Here is a 15,000-nt window from a genome sequence, read left to right as displayed (position 1 = left end):
AAGCCATCAGAAAACCCATTTACAGGACCCCAAAATGCAAAGGTAAAGGTTAGAAATCTCTACTGTAAGCATCAGTTTTCTTCTTTTAACGGTAGGTTCATGTCTGAACCGCTGTGCTCACAGCATGATACTTAATTGTAGTTTTCATGTTGTGATGCTCTTGGAGTGAGTACGTGGTAGGGTCCCCAGTTCCTTTCCACAGAGAGTGCTGGTGTTACCTTTTTTAAAGGAAACCTTAGAACAGCTAAAAATACAAGAAATTGGCTTAACGTCTCATCCCTTGGGAATGCTGAATTAGATACTCTAAGGACTTGCTAATGAAACATGAGTGTAAACCAAACTCTGATGACTTGACTGTCATAGAGGATATTGGCTCAAATGCCATATTTTATATAGTGAGTGACAACTGAGCCAAAAGAAATGAGTGATCAGCATAAATGTGCTTTCCAGTTTAACACTGTAATTACTAGAGAACCCTTCACACTGGATGAACTACAGAAAAAAGTCAACAAGACTTCAGGAATTGACAATATCCTCAGTGAAATTCTCATCCATAACAACTGCCTGAGAAACCTCAGAACTCCTCAGCACTGCTAACAAACAAATTCTGTAGCATGAAGATTCCACTTTTCACATAACCTACAAAGTTTATCTCCATAGAAGGATGAACAACTCAACCTCACACCAACCAAGTTTGTATGTTAACAACAGATTTTAAAAAACAATAGAAAGTCTATTACATAAATACTTTACAAGAAATGTAAGAATAGACAGAAGGAGAAGTAGATGAGAGCTTAGAAGAGTGTACTATTACCAGATAGGCCGCGGTGGCCGAGTGGTTAGAGCATCAGACTCTAGACTAGCATGACGGCAATCTGAGTTTGAGGGTTCGAGTCACCGGCCGGCGCGTTGTTCCCTTGGGCAAGGAACTTTACCTCGATTGCCTGCCTGTCCGCTATCCGGGTAAATAGAGATGGTGACTCGATAAAAACACCGTGCGGAAGGCAACAGCAAACCACCGCTCTAAATTGCCAAGAAAATCATTGAAATCCATGATTGCCAACGTCCTTGTGGGACAGGGCACATGAAAAATATATATATATATATTACCTTGATCAGTACTAGTTCAAACATTATTTAACATTTCTATTAATGATCAGCCACAAAACACAACATGCCAGTTTATCTGAAACCTGCATTGCAAAACAAGCTATATCCTTATCAGCAACAGCAACACATACTGATGTTTTCAACATAATGAAAGGGTATTATATACAAAAAAATATAAATAGTCAGACGAGTGGCAATACCACAGATACTCTTAGCAACAGCATATCAATACTCCACAGCAGAATGCAGAGCACTAGTGTGGATTATCCCATCTAAATAAAGTCAACACTGAGCTAAACAGGACTCACATAACTGATGTTCTCAACCTAATGAAAGTGTATTTTATATAAAAAATAGAAAGAGTTAGATGAGAAGCAATACCACAGAAACTCTTAGCAACAGCATATCAATACCCCACAGCAGAATGCAGAGCACTAGTATGTATTATCCCATTTAAATAAAGTCAACACTGAGCTAAACAGGACTCACAAAATTGTCATAGTCACTCACCTACCCATGTAAGCAAATATCATAAACTGCTGGATATTGCACATCCACCATAAGGAAGGGAAGCACTGGCCAAAACAGAAAAGGCCAAACATATCCAAGGTTCACCCTACACAGACTGAAATCTTGAGAAAGTTTCCAGAAAACCACGGGGAACCACTCTTAATTTACAAGAGAAATGCCCTCCAAACTCTACAACACCAAATGGTAACCAACTGAAAAATTACTCAAATGTACTTAGATTTAAACAAAAAATATTAGCATGGAAATATGTTTATAGCATTGTAAAATGAGGAGTAAGGTTAAGCTGAAGTGAATGTTGAAAGCTTATTTGAAAACTAACAATGAAAAGGAAAGCTGTCCACATAGCTCTCCCATCACCCTATTGGCAAGGACATGGCTTTCTACCTGGTATTATATGATGGTGTGTGTGTGTGTGTGTGTGTGTGTGTGTGTTTGTGTGTTTGTGTGTTTGTGTGTTGTGTGTGTGTGTGTGTGTGTGTGGTGTGTGTGTGTGTGTGTGTGTGTGTGTGTGTGTGTGTGTGTGTGTGTGTGTGTGTGTGGTGTGTGTGGTTGTGTGTGTGTGTGTGTGTGTGGTTGTGTGTGTGTGTGTGTTTGTATATATACATATATATATATATATATATATATATATATATATATATATATATATATATATATATATATATATATATAAAATATATATAGTATATATATATATATATATATATATATATATATATATATATATATATATTATTCAAATATTTTAGTTTATATATAATTTTGGAGTGACCTTGTTCTTTTTATTACTTTTCTTTTGTAGATGCAGTGATAGTCTCAGTTTAGTTAATTTGGTGTAAAGCCCTCTTAGCCCTGTAATGCATAACACAGGGAAGAAAATACAATATTACAAGTTGTGAAATGAATTGGGGCTATGAGATGAGTGATGACTTTTTGTTACCCTCCCCAGAAACATTGTAGATGATTTATTTGACAGTCACTTCCATTATTTAGTTAACTTGTTTTTTTACTTGCCAACCAGTTGAATGCTAATGGTATTGGCCCTTTTTAATCCCAGGGTAATGTTAATTATTTTAAATTCACACAAAATTTGTGTTTGACTAGATTTCTCTTATATTTAGAATGAACAATGAAGTTATTTTAATGTTTACAAAAAATATGCAAAAGAAACTTTCAAGTCTTCCACAAATTATTAGAGCCACCACATCCCACAGATTATTAGAGCTACCACATTAGAAAAAATGTCATAATAGGTTTACTCAGAGCTCTTGTTTTGATTACATTTTGATTCTAGTAAAAACACTGTAAACTTATCAGCTGATCTAATGTAGATTTGCACCATGTGTTTATATCAACTAAGTGTAAGTTGATCCCACTTATGTAGCATAGTGTTGCCCTTTCATTTTCCCCAAGTTATTAGGTGTATAGTGTTTGATGATTGTTTCAATACTGCACACTATAGCAAATTGATATATACATAAAAAAAAAACTGCACACTATAGCAAATTGATATATACATAAAAAAAAAAAACTGCACACTATAGCAAATTGATATATACATTGACTGAAGTCAAAACAGAAATGTTCACAGTTTTTTAAAGAGAGTAAATGTATATAATGTATATCTACTCTTCCTTAATGAATGAAGAGTTACTGCTTGGAACATTTCCAGAACACTGATAAGGAAAGTACAGTATAATTTTCTTTTTTTGCTTTTTTTTAATTAGTAATTTTAATATAAAGTCTTGTTCTGAAACATTAGTTTCTAGCATCTCTTGGTATACTTTTTAATCCTTTTACTGCATATTTCTTAAAACCAGATGTTCTAATCACTGCATTATTATCCCAAGAGAAGAATGGATTTTTTCTTACATAAATCACCATTGTTCCTTAGAAAAAAGAATGGGTAACATCTATGCATCTCCTGCCTCATTTAAGTATGACTTCAGTTTGCATTTAGAGAGATATTTTTTGTGGCTAAAAGTTCATTCTGCTTTTTTGCTTGTAATGGAAATTAAATCTCGGTATATATATCTACATTTTGCAGTTCAAGGATTAAAAATTATGTTCTGAAGAAGAAATATATTTTATGTTTAGTAACATACAGAGAGAGGCAGACCTTTTTCCCACTTCGAATGTCCTATATTTAAGACCAAATATTTCACTTATTTTGATTATGTTTGTCTAAATCCCAGGTTGCTGATATCATCCCACAAGAGATGGACTCTTCACAAGCAAATAAGAGTCCTGAGTTATCCTCCCAGGATCCTCCTACTGTAGCTTCCTCTCAGTCACCAAAACCTGGTGTACACCCTCCTTCTAAGGAAGGAGGCCTTATTTCCATGATGGTTAATATGCCACAGGTAATCAAGCATTATTTCAATGTTTCATCCTTTCATATATGTGTGTGTGTGTGTGTGTGTGTGTGTGTGTGTGTGTGTGTGTGTGTGTGTGTGTGTGTGTGTGTGTGTGTGTGTGTGTGTGTGTGTGAGTGTGTGTGTGTGTGTGTGTGTGTATAAGTAAATATATATATATGTATATATATATTTATATTATATATATATATATATATATATATATATATATATATATATATATATATATATATATATAATATATATATAATATATATATATAGACATATATATATATATATATATATATATTTATATTTATATTTACTTATACGCACACACACTCGTTCACTGACTTGTTCACTCAGACACACACAGGGAATATATTTGTATATGTATATGTATGTGTGTATATATATATTATATATATATATATATATATATATTATATATATATATATATATATATATACATATATATAAAGTATATATATATATATTATTATATATATATATATATATATATATATAATATTATATAAATATATATATATATAATAAATATATATATATAATAATATATATATATATATATATATATATATATATATATTATATATATATATATATATATATATATATATATATATATATATATATTATATATATATGGGGGGGTTCCCTTGAACAAGGATAGCACCCTATTAGCTCCCTATGCCAGGGTTGCGGTGAAACATTCGGCAGCAAGGCTGTGGATATCTGGTGAAAACACCTTCGGTTCTACTGATTACTGGTTTCACCAAATAATATGTCTGGTGTATTACAGTGTAACTGTTTTATAGCAGCAGAGATAGTTCCTCCTAGTTAGTTGGAGACTGCGAGTTGAGAAGGAGCCTGGGGGATTCCACTCAACTTTTCTTTTCTCCTGAAAAACCTCTATGCCAATGATTAAATACAGAAATGATAATTCATACCACATCGCCCGTCACGTGGGTTATCAAGGGGCGTGTTATTCAGTGGGCAACCAGGCTGACAATGTTAAATATGCATCTGGAAGACAAAGAAGACAAAGAAAACATGTCCAATTAAGAAACACATTAAAAATCGGAACGTGGAACGTAAGGAAAATTAAAGAGATGGGTAAATTACATACTGTCTGTAACGAAATGGATAGATACAACATTCAAATACTAGGAATAAGTGAGACCAATTGGAAAAGTAATGGAAGTTTCAAAACTAAAGAAAACAAGACAGTTCTTTTTTCTGGAAAAGAAGAAGGAAATTATAGTCACGGAGTTGCTATGATTCTCACTACAAAAACTGCAAATGCACTAATTGGGTACAGCCCAATAAATGATCGCATTTTAAAAGAATACAAACAAAACCTCATAACATTAGTATTATACAATGCTATGCACCAACCAACATTACAGGTGATGAAGAAATGGAAAATTTTTATAACACTCTCCAAGAAACTTTAGACACAATCCCTAACAGAGATGTAAAAGTAATCATGGGAGACCTCAACGCCAAAGTAGGCAAAAATGATCTAAAAAATGACACCTGTGGAAAATTCGGCCTTGGAGATATAAATGAAAGAGGTGAAGATTTTATTGAATTCTGTAGTACAAATAATCTAGTTATAGCCAATACATTGTTCCAACACCACCCAAGACACTTGTACACGTGGTTTTCACCAGACAAAAGAACACGCAACCAAATTGACTACATTGTGTTGAACCAAAAATGGAAAAGTTGCATAAAAAATGCCAAGACAAGACCTGGTGCCGACTGCAACAGTGACCACCAACTACTAACTATCGACTTTAAAATAAGACTCAAAAAGATGGAGCGTCCAACACCACCTCTAAAGCTCGACTACAAAACTCTTGATAACAATTACAGAATTACAGTGTCAAACAAATTTGAAGTACTCAATCAATGTGAAGATGATAAAACACCAAATGAGTTGTGGGAAGAAGGAAAAGAACTCTTGCTGAGCACTGCTTAAGAAACTATCGCCAAAAAGAAAAAGACAAATTCCCCCTGGATATCTGAAAAAACACTAAGTGAAATTGAAACAAGAAGATGCCTAAAATCAAAGGGTATCAATAATCCAGTTGAAGAAGTAATTTACAAAAAACAAAATACAAAAATTCAAAGATTATTGCGACGAGATAAGGAAAAATATTTAAATGAACATTGCCAGAGAATTGAAAACTGTTCTATCAATAAGACAACTAAAGAACTCTACCAAGGAGTACGAAACATCACACGAAAATTTAAACCTACAGTGGACACTATCAAAACTGAAGATGGACTTGTTTTATGTGATGGAAAAGAAGTCAAAGATAGATGGAATCAATATTGTTCCAACCTATACAAAGAGAATAAAGATCTAACAACAACATTAATTAGACTCAATGACAACGAAGATGAACCACCGCCACTGCTAGACGAAGTTATAAAAGCCATAAAGTAATGAAAGAATAACAAGAGCCCGTGAATGGATGAAATAACAGCGGAGCTAATCAGGAATACTGGCGAGGGTGTTGAATACTTCTAATACAAACTTTGTACAAAAATATTGAATGAAAGAAGATGGCCAGAAGACTGGGTAAAATCAGTCTTTGCTCCCATACCTAAAAAAGGTGATGCACTCCAATGCAACAATAACAGGACAATTGCATTAATAAGTCACAGCAGCAAAATTTTGTTGAAAATTATTGCTGAAAGAATGAAGTTGAAATTAAGAGAAGAAATTGCAGACGAACAAGCAGGTTTTCGCCCTGGAAAAGGTACCAGAAACCAGATTCTAAATCTGAAATTGATCATAGAGAAAAACTGAGAACATCAGAAAGACCTATACCTGTGTTTCATCGATTACTCGAAAGCTTTTGATACTGTTGATCATGATATCCTCTGGAATAACACGAACAATATGAAGTTTCCAAAACACATCATCCAACTAATAAAAGCCATGTATGACCAACAACAAGCAACTGTAAGAACCACTTATGGGTTAACAGAATGGTTCGAAGTCAAACAAGGAGTGCGAAAGGGTTGCATTCTGTCTCTGCACCTCTTTCACATATAATCTGAAACAATTAGGAGAGGTGCTCTGGAGAATTTTGAAGGAACTGTAGAGGTTGGAGGATACAAAATATCAAATCTAAGGTATGCCGATGATATAGTTTTAATTGCCAGCAGTATCACTGAACTACAACAACTACTAGATAAAGTTAGAGAAGCAAGCGAAAAGGCTGGCTTGTTTCTTAATGCCAAGAAAACTAAGATCATGAAGATTCAAAGATAACCGGCAATGAACAATGAAGAACATGTTACAATCAATGGAATGATTGTGGAAAATGTGAAAGAGTTCACTTATCTTGGAGCTGTTTTAACTAATACATATGATGATTCACCGGAGATAAAAAGAAGAATTACCATTGCCAAAAATGCCACAGTTGCTCTCAATAACATCTGGAAAGACCGAAGCATTACCTTGCGGACAAAGCTGAGGTTATTGAACTCATTAGTTTTCCCAATTGCATCATATGGTTCTGAGTGTTGGGTGCTGAAGAAGATAGACAAGAAAAAGATCAATAGTTTTGAAATGTGGTGTTACAGACGAGTACTATGTATTAACTGGACAGAGAAGAAAAGGAATGATGAAGTGCTGAGAAAAATAAATTGTAAAGACCGGCTGTTGGACATCTTGAACAGGAGGAAATTAAAGTTTATTGGTCATGTGATGAGAAGTAAAAGTATTGAGTAAAACTTGCTGACAGGGATGGTGATAGGAAACAGAGGAAGAGGCAAACCGAAGACAAGACTGAGCGACAACATCAAAGATATTTGCGGGTTGTCGATGGTACAAGTGGAAAGAAAAGCATAAGATCGAATTGAGTGGCGAAGGATGGTGGAGAGGTCCACGGCTGCTCAAACATGAGCATACCGTTATTGATGATGATATATATATATATATATATATATATATATATATATATATATATATAGATATGTATATATACAAACGCACACACACACAGACACACACACGCACACACACGCACACACATGCACACACACGCACACACACGCACACACACGCACACACGCACACACGCACACACACGCACACACGCACACACGCACACACACACACACACACACACACCTGTATACTCTATTTTATAATTATATATTTATATTTATGTTTTTGTAGAACCAACTCTCATGAATATGTATTTTCTTATTGGTACTGCAGATGTAAACTTTGCATTATGATTTAAGAACTGGTGCCATGGAATTTTGACTAAAGCAATAAAATACATTGATATTTAGATTGTAACTGCAACTGTGGAGACAGTTGGTGAACTCGACATCGCTGCAAATATACCACAGGAGCATGTGGTCAAAGCAGTAGCAAGAGCTGTGACACTGACTGAAGAAGATGTTGGTAAGTTCATTTTGAATTCTCAATTATTTCTTAATATTTTGTAGATGTAACTATACTGTGTGGTGCAGCAGTAGAGATCTCGTCTAGCAATCTTGCTTGCTTGCGTTCAAATCCCTCGCCACCAGTGGATGGTAACCCCAGCCATTCCTTTTAGACAGGGGGTAATTTAGAAGCAAAATAAAACAGACAGCATGTAACACCAATGATATCAATTGTAACAAATGGAGTTATTTACCCTGAAATGTCCTGCATATGTTGTGTTATTAGTTTGAATTATTTAGGTGAGGCAGTCTTAAAAGTAAAACAGTATGGCATGTTGTCCTTTAAAGTAAACAAAAATGATTTGTGTTCAATATATGTGATGGGCACTGCAAAAGCTTAAGTTATTATAAGTGATATTTGTATTTGGAAGATGATAGAACCCTCACCCTCACCCTCATGCTCACATTAACCCTAACCTGAGCCTAACCTCTACCTTTGCCCTCACTCTCACCTTCATATCCACTCTCACCTTTACCCTGATCCTCACCCTCACCCATATCTTCACCCACACCTTTACCTTCTGTTTCACCCACACGTTTTACCCAGATCCTCACCCTCTCCCTTTTTTTCACCCTGACTATCATCCTCACCTTCACACATCTATTTATCTTTACCCTCATCAATCCCAATCACCTTTATATCCTGAGCCTCACCCTCACCCTCATCTTCATCTTTACTTTCACCTTCTCCTTCACCTTCACCTTCACCCTTACCTTTATCCTTACCTACATCTTCCCTTGTACCTTTGCCCTCCTCACCTTTACTCTTACCTTGACTGTCAGTCAGAGGGTTAGACTAGTAATGTTAGTTACAATTTATAATTTGAACATTTTGAAGTTTATATCTGTGGAAGAATAATGGCCCAAAAAGAATGGTTTGACCAAAAGTGGCATCCCTATTTGTTTCCTTACTTTGCCCTTTTTGTCTGTATATAAGTGATGCCATAGCTATAGCAGATGTAGTTTTGAAGCTATGGGGGAATCAGTGATTTTTCTTATTAGTGTTCAAGATAAATTGAAGCAGTTTAAATATTTGCTTTCAGAGGCAAGCATTAAATTTTACTGATGGTATAGAGAGATGCTGTGTACAGTTTACTCCTTCAGAAAATTCAAAACATCTCATAAATTTTTCAAGTATTTTTTGTCGTTTTTTATGATGTGTATTACAATATACCTGAAACAGCTCTATGTTTTTCTTTAACATTATTGTTTCCTTCTTCTATTTTTTCTGCTTTGCTTGCAAGTAGATAAAAGCTCTGTATGACTTTAGGAATAGAAAATTGTGAATATTAATTCTGCAAGAGATCTGATGTTTTAATATTCATTTTACAAGACAGACATGTTATATATATGTGTTTTCACCTGTAATGTATTGATGCCTTGAGTACATGTATGCATGCCCTGTATAAAGTTTTTACTTTATTAATATTATATTTTTTAATAATGTAGTGATAATGATGTTAATTAACAACAATTGTTATAGTATTAGAATTCTCCCCCCAAAAAAGAAAAATAAATAAATATTTAGGTATGGGATAATTATGTGAAATAAGGGAGGCCTAATAACTGTCCCTTTGGTGACTAAGCACTTGTAGAGCCATCTATGTACGAACAAAGGGGACAAAATACAACTACAGTGACAGAACATTTACCCAATGCTTTTTTTTTATGACATAACCCAAAAAGAATGCTAAAAGAAAATAATAGAAATTGGTGCTAGTTAATTGTTCCAGGGAATGATGAGAACAGTGATGGATGAGTCGACTCAGGAGGAAAAGAGGTCTTAGATATGCAATTGTTTATCCACTGCTTCACCTGTTAGTAAATGATATAGGAAAATAATGTTTAGGATCCAGATATTTTCAGGGCATTATGATATTTTCAGAAGTGAATTAAATTAATATAATGATTATATATAATTCTCTAACTGCCGGTGATATAAGTTGCAAAGGTTAAATCCATTTACATACCTTACAACTTTGTAATTAATATATTTGTCACCCTATGGCAAAAGAAGTTTAACTCCTCTCATTACCATCAGTGATGTCTTTGAGAACTCTTTGTCATGTATACTGCTTTTGTTCTTTAATCTGAATATAAGGGTTTAAAAGAACTTTCTCCCTTGAATGGCTTGTATGCACATTTTATGTAGGTAATCCTTGCTGTTATCTCAATTCTGCCTCTTTTATTCTTGCTCTCTTGACTTCTCAGTTTCTTCAGGTGGTAAGTGATAGTTTCTTAATTCAAGAATGATTATCAGTCTTCCTTATTTGTTTTTATTTGACTTTCTCTTTTCCTTTTCTGTATAAATTGAATGTGTTCTATTGCTCGAGCCTGACTCATATAGTTAAACATCATTCTGGAATGTAATATTTGATCCTGCAGTTACTCGCTAATTTGCATAATATAAGCTGCAATAGTAGAGTGCTCGTATTGCAAGTATTTAGAACTAAAGTTTTTATATGCTAGGAATTTGTTTTCAGTGTGAGTTGATAGTGTGGTTCCATGGAATCAATAAACCACATGTTCACAGACTAATTCCAGAAAATTTATAGACTATGCATTTTATATCATATATTTTCTCTAAAGTTGTTATTTTATAGATTGCTGCTTGAGAGTTTCAAGTTTTCTCTTTTGTCATAACTATTTTCTGTACATCTGGAATTACTTTGGATGTTGGGAAAGATTATTGATGTAGGACTGTAACACAACCATTAACATTAACACCAGCAAAACCTGTATGTTCTTTGCTTAGTTTTGTGGTGTGCTTCTTTTTTAAAATATTTTATTAGACTGGATAATGAAAGCTCTAATATTTCTTCTTTTATTTCGGTAATTATTTGTAAATAGCAAGTTGGGTTGTTAAATAGAATAATTCATGTGCATTACAAAGGAAGTAGTAGAAGTGGATGATATGTAATATCACATTTGTAGTTTAGAGTCTATTCCTCTTTGTACTTTGCTAAAAGCAAAATTATTTATGATGTAGAAAAAACATCTTTTCAGCTCATGCAACTGCAAATGTTGCTCGTCCAAGTGTGGTAGACGAAGATGATAAACCGATTGACACAACTCAACATAGTGATGAGGAATCTGACTCTTTCTGGGTTACCTCACAGGGCAAATTCAAATTTAAAATGGAAGAACTACCATCTCACCTGCAAGTCATATACACCATACTGAAGGTATGATGACTTTCTATATGATTTTTTTGCCTTTGATTGTATATTTGATATATTAACGTAAGGATGAGAATCTATCTCTGGTCAGTGAATGAAGAGTTCATGTGTTCAGACTGGCTTATTGGAAAAACATAAGTAGTAGTGATCCCATGTCCTGGTGTCATTTTGCCAGTGATCTTGGATCCAGTATTTTCTTTCTTTTTGAATAGACTACTGCAATTCTATCTGGTATCTTATAAGAAAGAAAAATACACTTTCATCTGATAATTATTTTTTTCAATGGTCATTTCAGCGGCTGGAAACAACAGAAGATGGCGATGTTGTTTATCATATGTGTGAATGTCTGAAATACTTGGTGCTTCATGGAGAAGCCATGGCTCATGCAGCAAATGAGCACAGAGGGTTTTTAATTTGGTGTCAAGAAAATAAAAGTATCAAAATGTGAGTACATCCTGAATTTTGGTCAGTGAATTGACTCTATTTTTTTATTTATTATTATTTTTTTTTTGCAAGTGCCCTGTCCTACAAGGACATTGGCGAACATGGATTTTCCATGATTTTCTTAGCAATTTAGAGCGGTGGTTTGCTGTTGCCTTCCGCCCAGTGTTTTTATTGAGTCACCATCTCTATTTACCCAGTTCTGGGACCGGGACTGACTTGGGCTGGCTTGGCCACCCAGTGGCTAGGTAGGCAATCGAGGTGAAGTTCCTTGCCCCAGGGAAAAATGCGCCGGCCGGTGACTCGAACCCTCGAACTCAGATTGCCGTTGTAACAGTCTTGAGTCCGATGCTCTAACCACTCGGCCACCGCGGCCTATGACTTTCTATATATAAATGTTAATATTGATACTGTCAGGAAAGAAAATATAGATATAATTTGGTATTTATCAAAATATGGTAAAATAATTGGATTTATAAATTTTGTGTTATATGTTATAAAACATATATTAATTAATACAGGTGTATATTTTTTTTATCTGAGTATGATCATGGTAACCAAAAGCTGATAATATCTTTTCTAGTGTCGGTATTTTCCATGGTTTAAAGTTCTTTCTTTTCATAAATGGAGGGAAATGGATTGATCATATACATCAACTTATGAATATGAAAAGCACAAATTTTCAGATAATGATAATGTACTAGAATTCTGTTACAATGTCACTATGATATTGAAGCTTCGGGAAAATAGGAACATATTAACCTGAATATCTTTTTTTAGATACTACAAGTGAATACATCATTGGTATCATGAAGCTTAGCACTCTCACAAAGAGTTCCTCCCAAAAAAAGGATCTCAGGGTTGACAATGCATCTAGAGAAAGTTGATGTTCCAACTTCTCAGAAATATAAAAACAAAGTGCACTGACAGGTTCAGAAAATGGGAAACTCCAGCTTACTGCCATGACACTGACAGGGAAAGGGTTAACCCTAATAACTACAAACTCTCTAGCATATCTGTCCCCCAGCTTGCTATAAAGGCCTGATTATTCAAATTTAGGTTGCTGGCATTTCCAGGGCTCCATTTTACACTCCAGAAAATGTATATTTTGTTGTCATATCTCAAATACATAATGCATCAATAAAGTTGAAAACATCTAGATAAAACACATATAAGCAAAATCATATCTATATCATACAAAGCAATTAGATTGTCTATATAGATATATTGAAAAGTATCTAGACATAATAATAAAAATAATGCTATATCAGGAGGTAGCTCAGTGATACAAAATACCTAGGTATGTGGATGGGGAAAATGGGGGAGGAGAAGGTGAGAATTTGGCTAGATGAAATGTGCCATACTATGCCAGTGTTACTAATTCACACACTGTTCACAAGAAATAAGAGCTAGGAGAAAATGAAAAAAGCCTGCTGTTTTTTTAGGTTTGGGACAGTCATGGCAAATAGGGCTGTATATAATGAAGAAAACCATGATCGTGGTGAATAGGAATACTGGGAGTGAAAGAGATAATTTGAGTAATTACAGCATTAATGCTGTAAATAATTTTTTTTTCACTTTACTGTTACAATTCAACTCTGTTCCTAGCATGTGGTCACTGATAGAAGCTGAATGGTCACATGTTGCTGAGGTCTGCGTTTCACTGCTGCTGCACTTTGTAACTCTGCCATGTGGTTCAGACATATTCTGGAAGTTATGTGAAAACCATTTCAACCATCAAGATTGGAAAGTCCGATTTCAAGCAGGTTAGTTGACCCAGAATATTTGCAAACATCATTATTGGTAACTTCGTAGGTAAAAATCTTTATGCTGTTTCTGCTAGCAGCTATTTGTAGATAAGATAATATTCCTCTTTGCTTCTCAGTTGAAAAGGTGGTTGTCATCGGACGGTTTTTGGGATTATCTGCTGTACGACAATGTCCAGGACTGCAGGCAGCTATTGCTCATGCATTTTGCTTCCTCATTGCATCTTTAGATGATATTAATGTTGCAGTAGCTCAGCGTGCTTCTCTGTACTTGACAACTTTACCAGACTGTGGCCTGCGAGCACTTTGTTGGTGCTTAGAACAGCAGGTAATGATGGAGTATGATGAAAGTGATTTTGAGTGCCTAAGTATATGTACATTATTTCTATATATGAAATCCATTCCTTGTTTTGCCTCACCCTTGCACCATTTTTCCTCTTTGTTCTTCCAGTTTGATAGTGTTATAATGGACAGGCCTATGATCATTCAGGCCCTCCATCAATTGAGCTCACGCCTTCCAGATCGTAGAATCTTGTCATGGGAATTCTTTTATAATCGATTTGATGCACTTTATCTTGAAGCTCAGATTGCACTTGAAAAATATGGAGACATTGCATTCCCAAGAGGTAAGAAATCTAAGGATGTACAGTGACATTTTTCTGTGTTTCATAAAAGAATTTCCCTATTTATGTTTGAATGATATATGATTTTACAAAGCATGAAATCCCACTTTAAAAACTCTTTGGTTGCTGAGTGTGCTTCTGTTGAGTAGATGTATGGAGAAATTACTAATTCCTTCTCAATTTCATATTCCAGACCTAAAAAATTCAGACATGACAAGTGATGTCTTTGAAAGAAAGTTAAGCAAAGCAAAGGATGCATTGACCTTGGTTCAGAGTGCAAGTGTTCGAACTCTCTCTGGATCTCTTGGCACAAAATGGCCATACAAAAGGACAATGTCAGCACCAGCCAACATGCTTAATCGTGCGGTTGAGAAACAAGGTAAGCATAAACCTTGACATCCAGTTAAGACCTTAATTAACAAGAACAAAAATGGTAATTTTTAATCTCTCAGATTATATGAAAGTATAGACTTCAATTTTTGAGTATTTTTAT

General features: G+C 34.6%; 1 protein-coding gene across 1 annotated transcript in view; it reads left to right on the top strand.

The window, feature by feature from the left end:
* Nucleotides 1–15,000, top strand: part of LOC119578553 (protein unc-79 homolog) — a gene marked incomplete in the record, with an annotated part of 181,492 nt that overhangs the window by 76,439 nt on the left and 90,053 nt on the right. The window contains 8 exon segments of the mRNA XM_037926122.1: nt 3,837–4,004; nt 8,343–8,457; nt 11,505–11,683; nt 11,973–12,121; nt 13,727–13,884; nt 14,004–14,212; nt 14,336–14,510; nt 14,701–14,886. Of these exon segments, the coding sequence (XP_037782050.1) occupies nt 3,837–4,004; nt 8,343–8,457; nt 11,505–11,683; nt 11,973–12,121; nt 13,727–13,884; nt 14,004–14,212; nt 14,336–14,510; nt 14,701–14,886 (1,339 nt within the window).

This window comes from Penaeus monodon, chromosome 11, assembly GCF_015228065.2.
Source record: "Penaeus monodon isolate SGIC_2016 chromosome 11, NSTDA_Pmon_1, whole genome shotgun sequence".
In the NCBI taxonomy this organism is placed as follows: domain Eukaryota; kingdom Metazoa; phylum Arthropoda; class Malacostraca; order Decapoda; family Penaeidae; genus Penaeus; species Penaeus monodon.
This window is presented reverse-complemented; position numbering and strand designations above follow the sequence as displayed.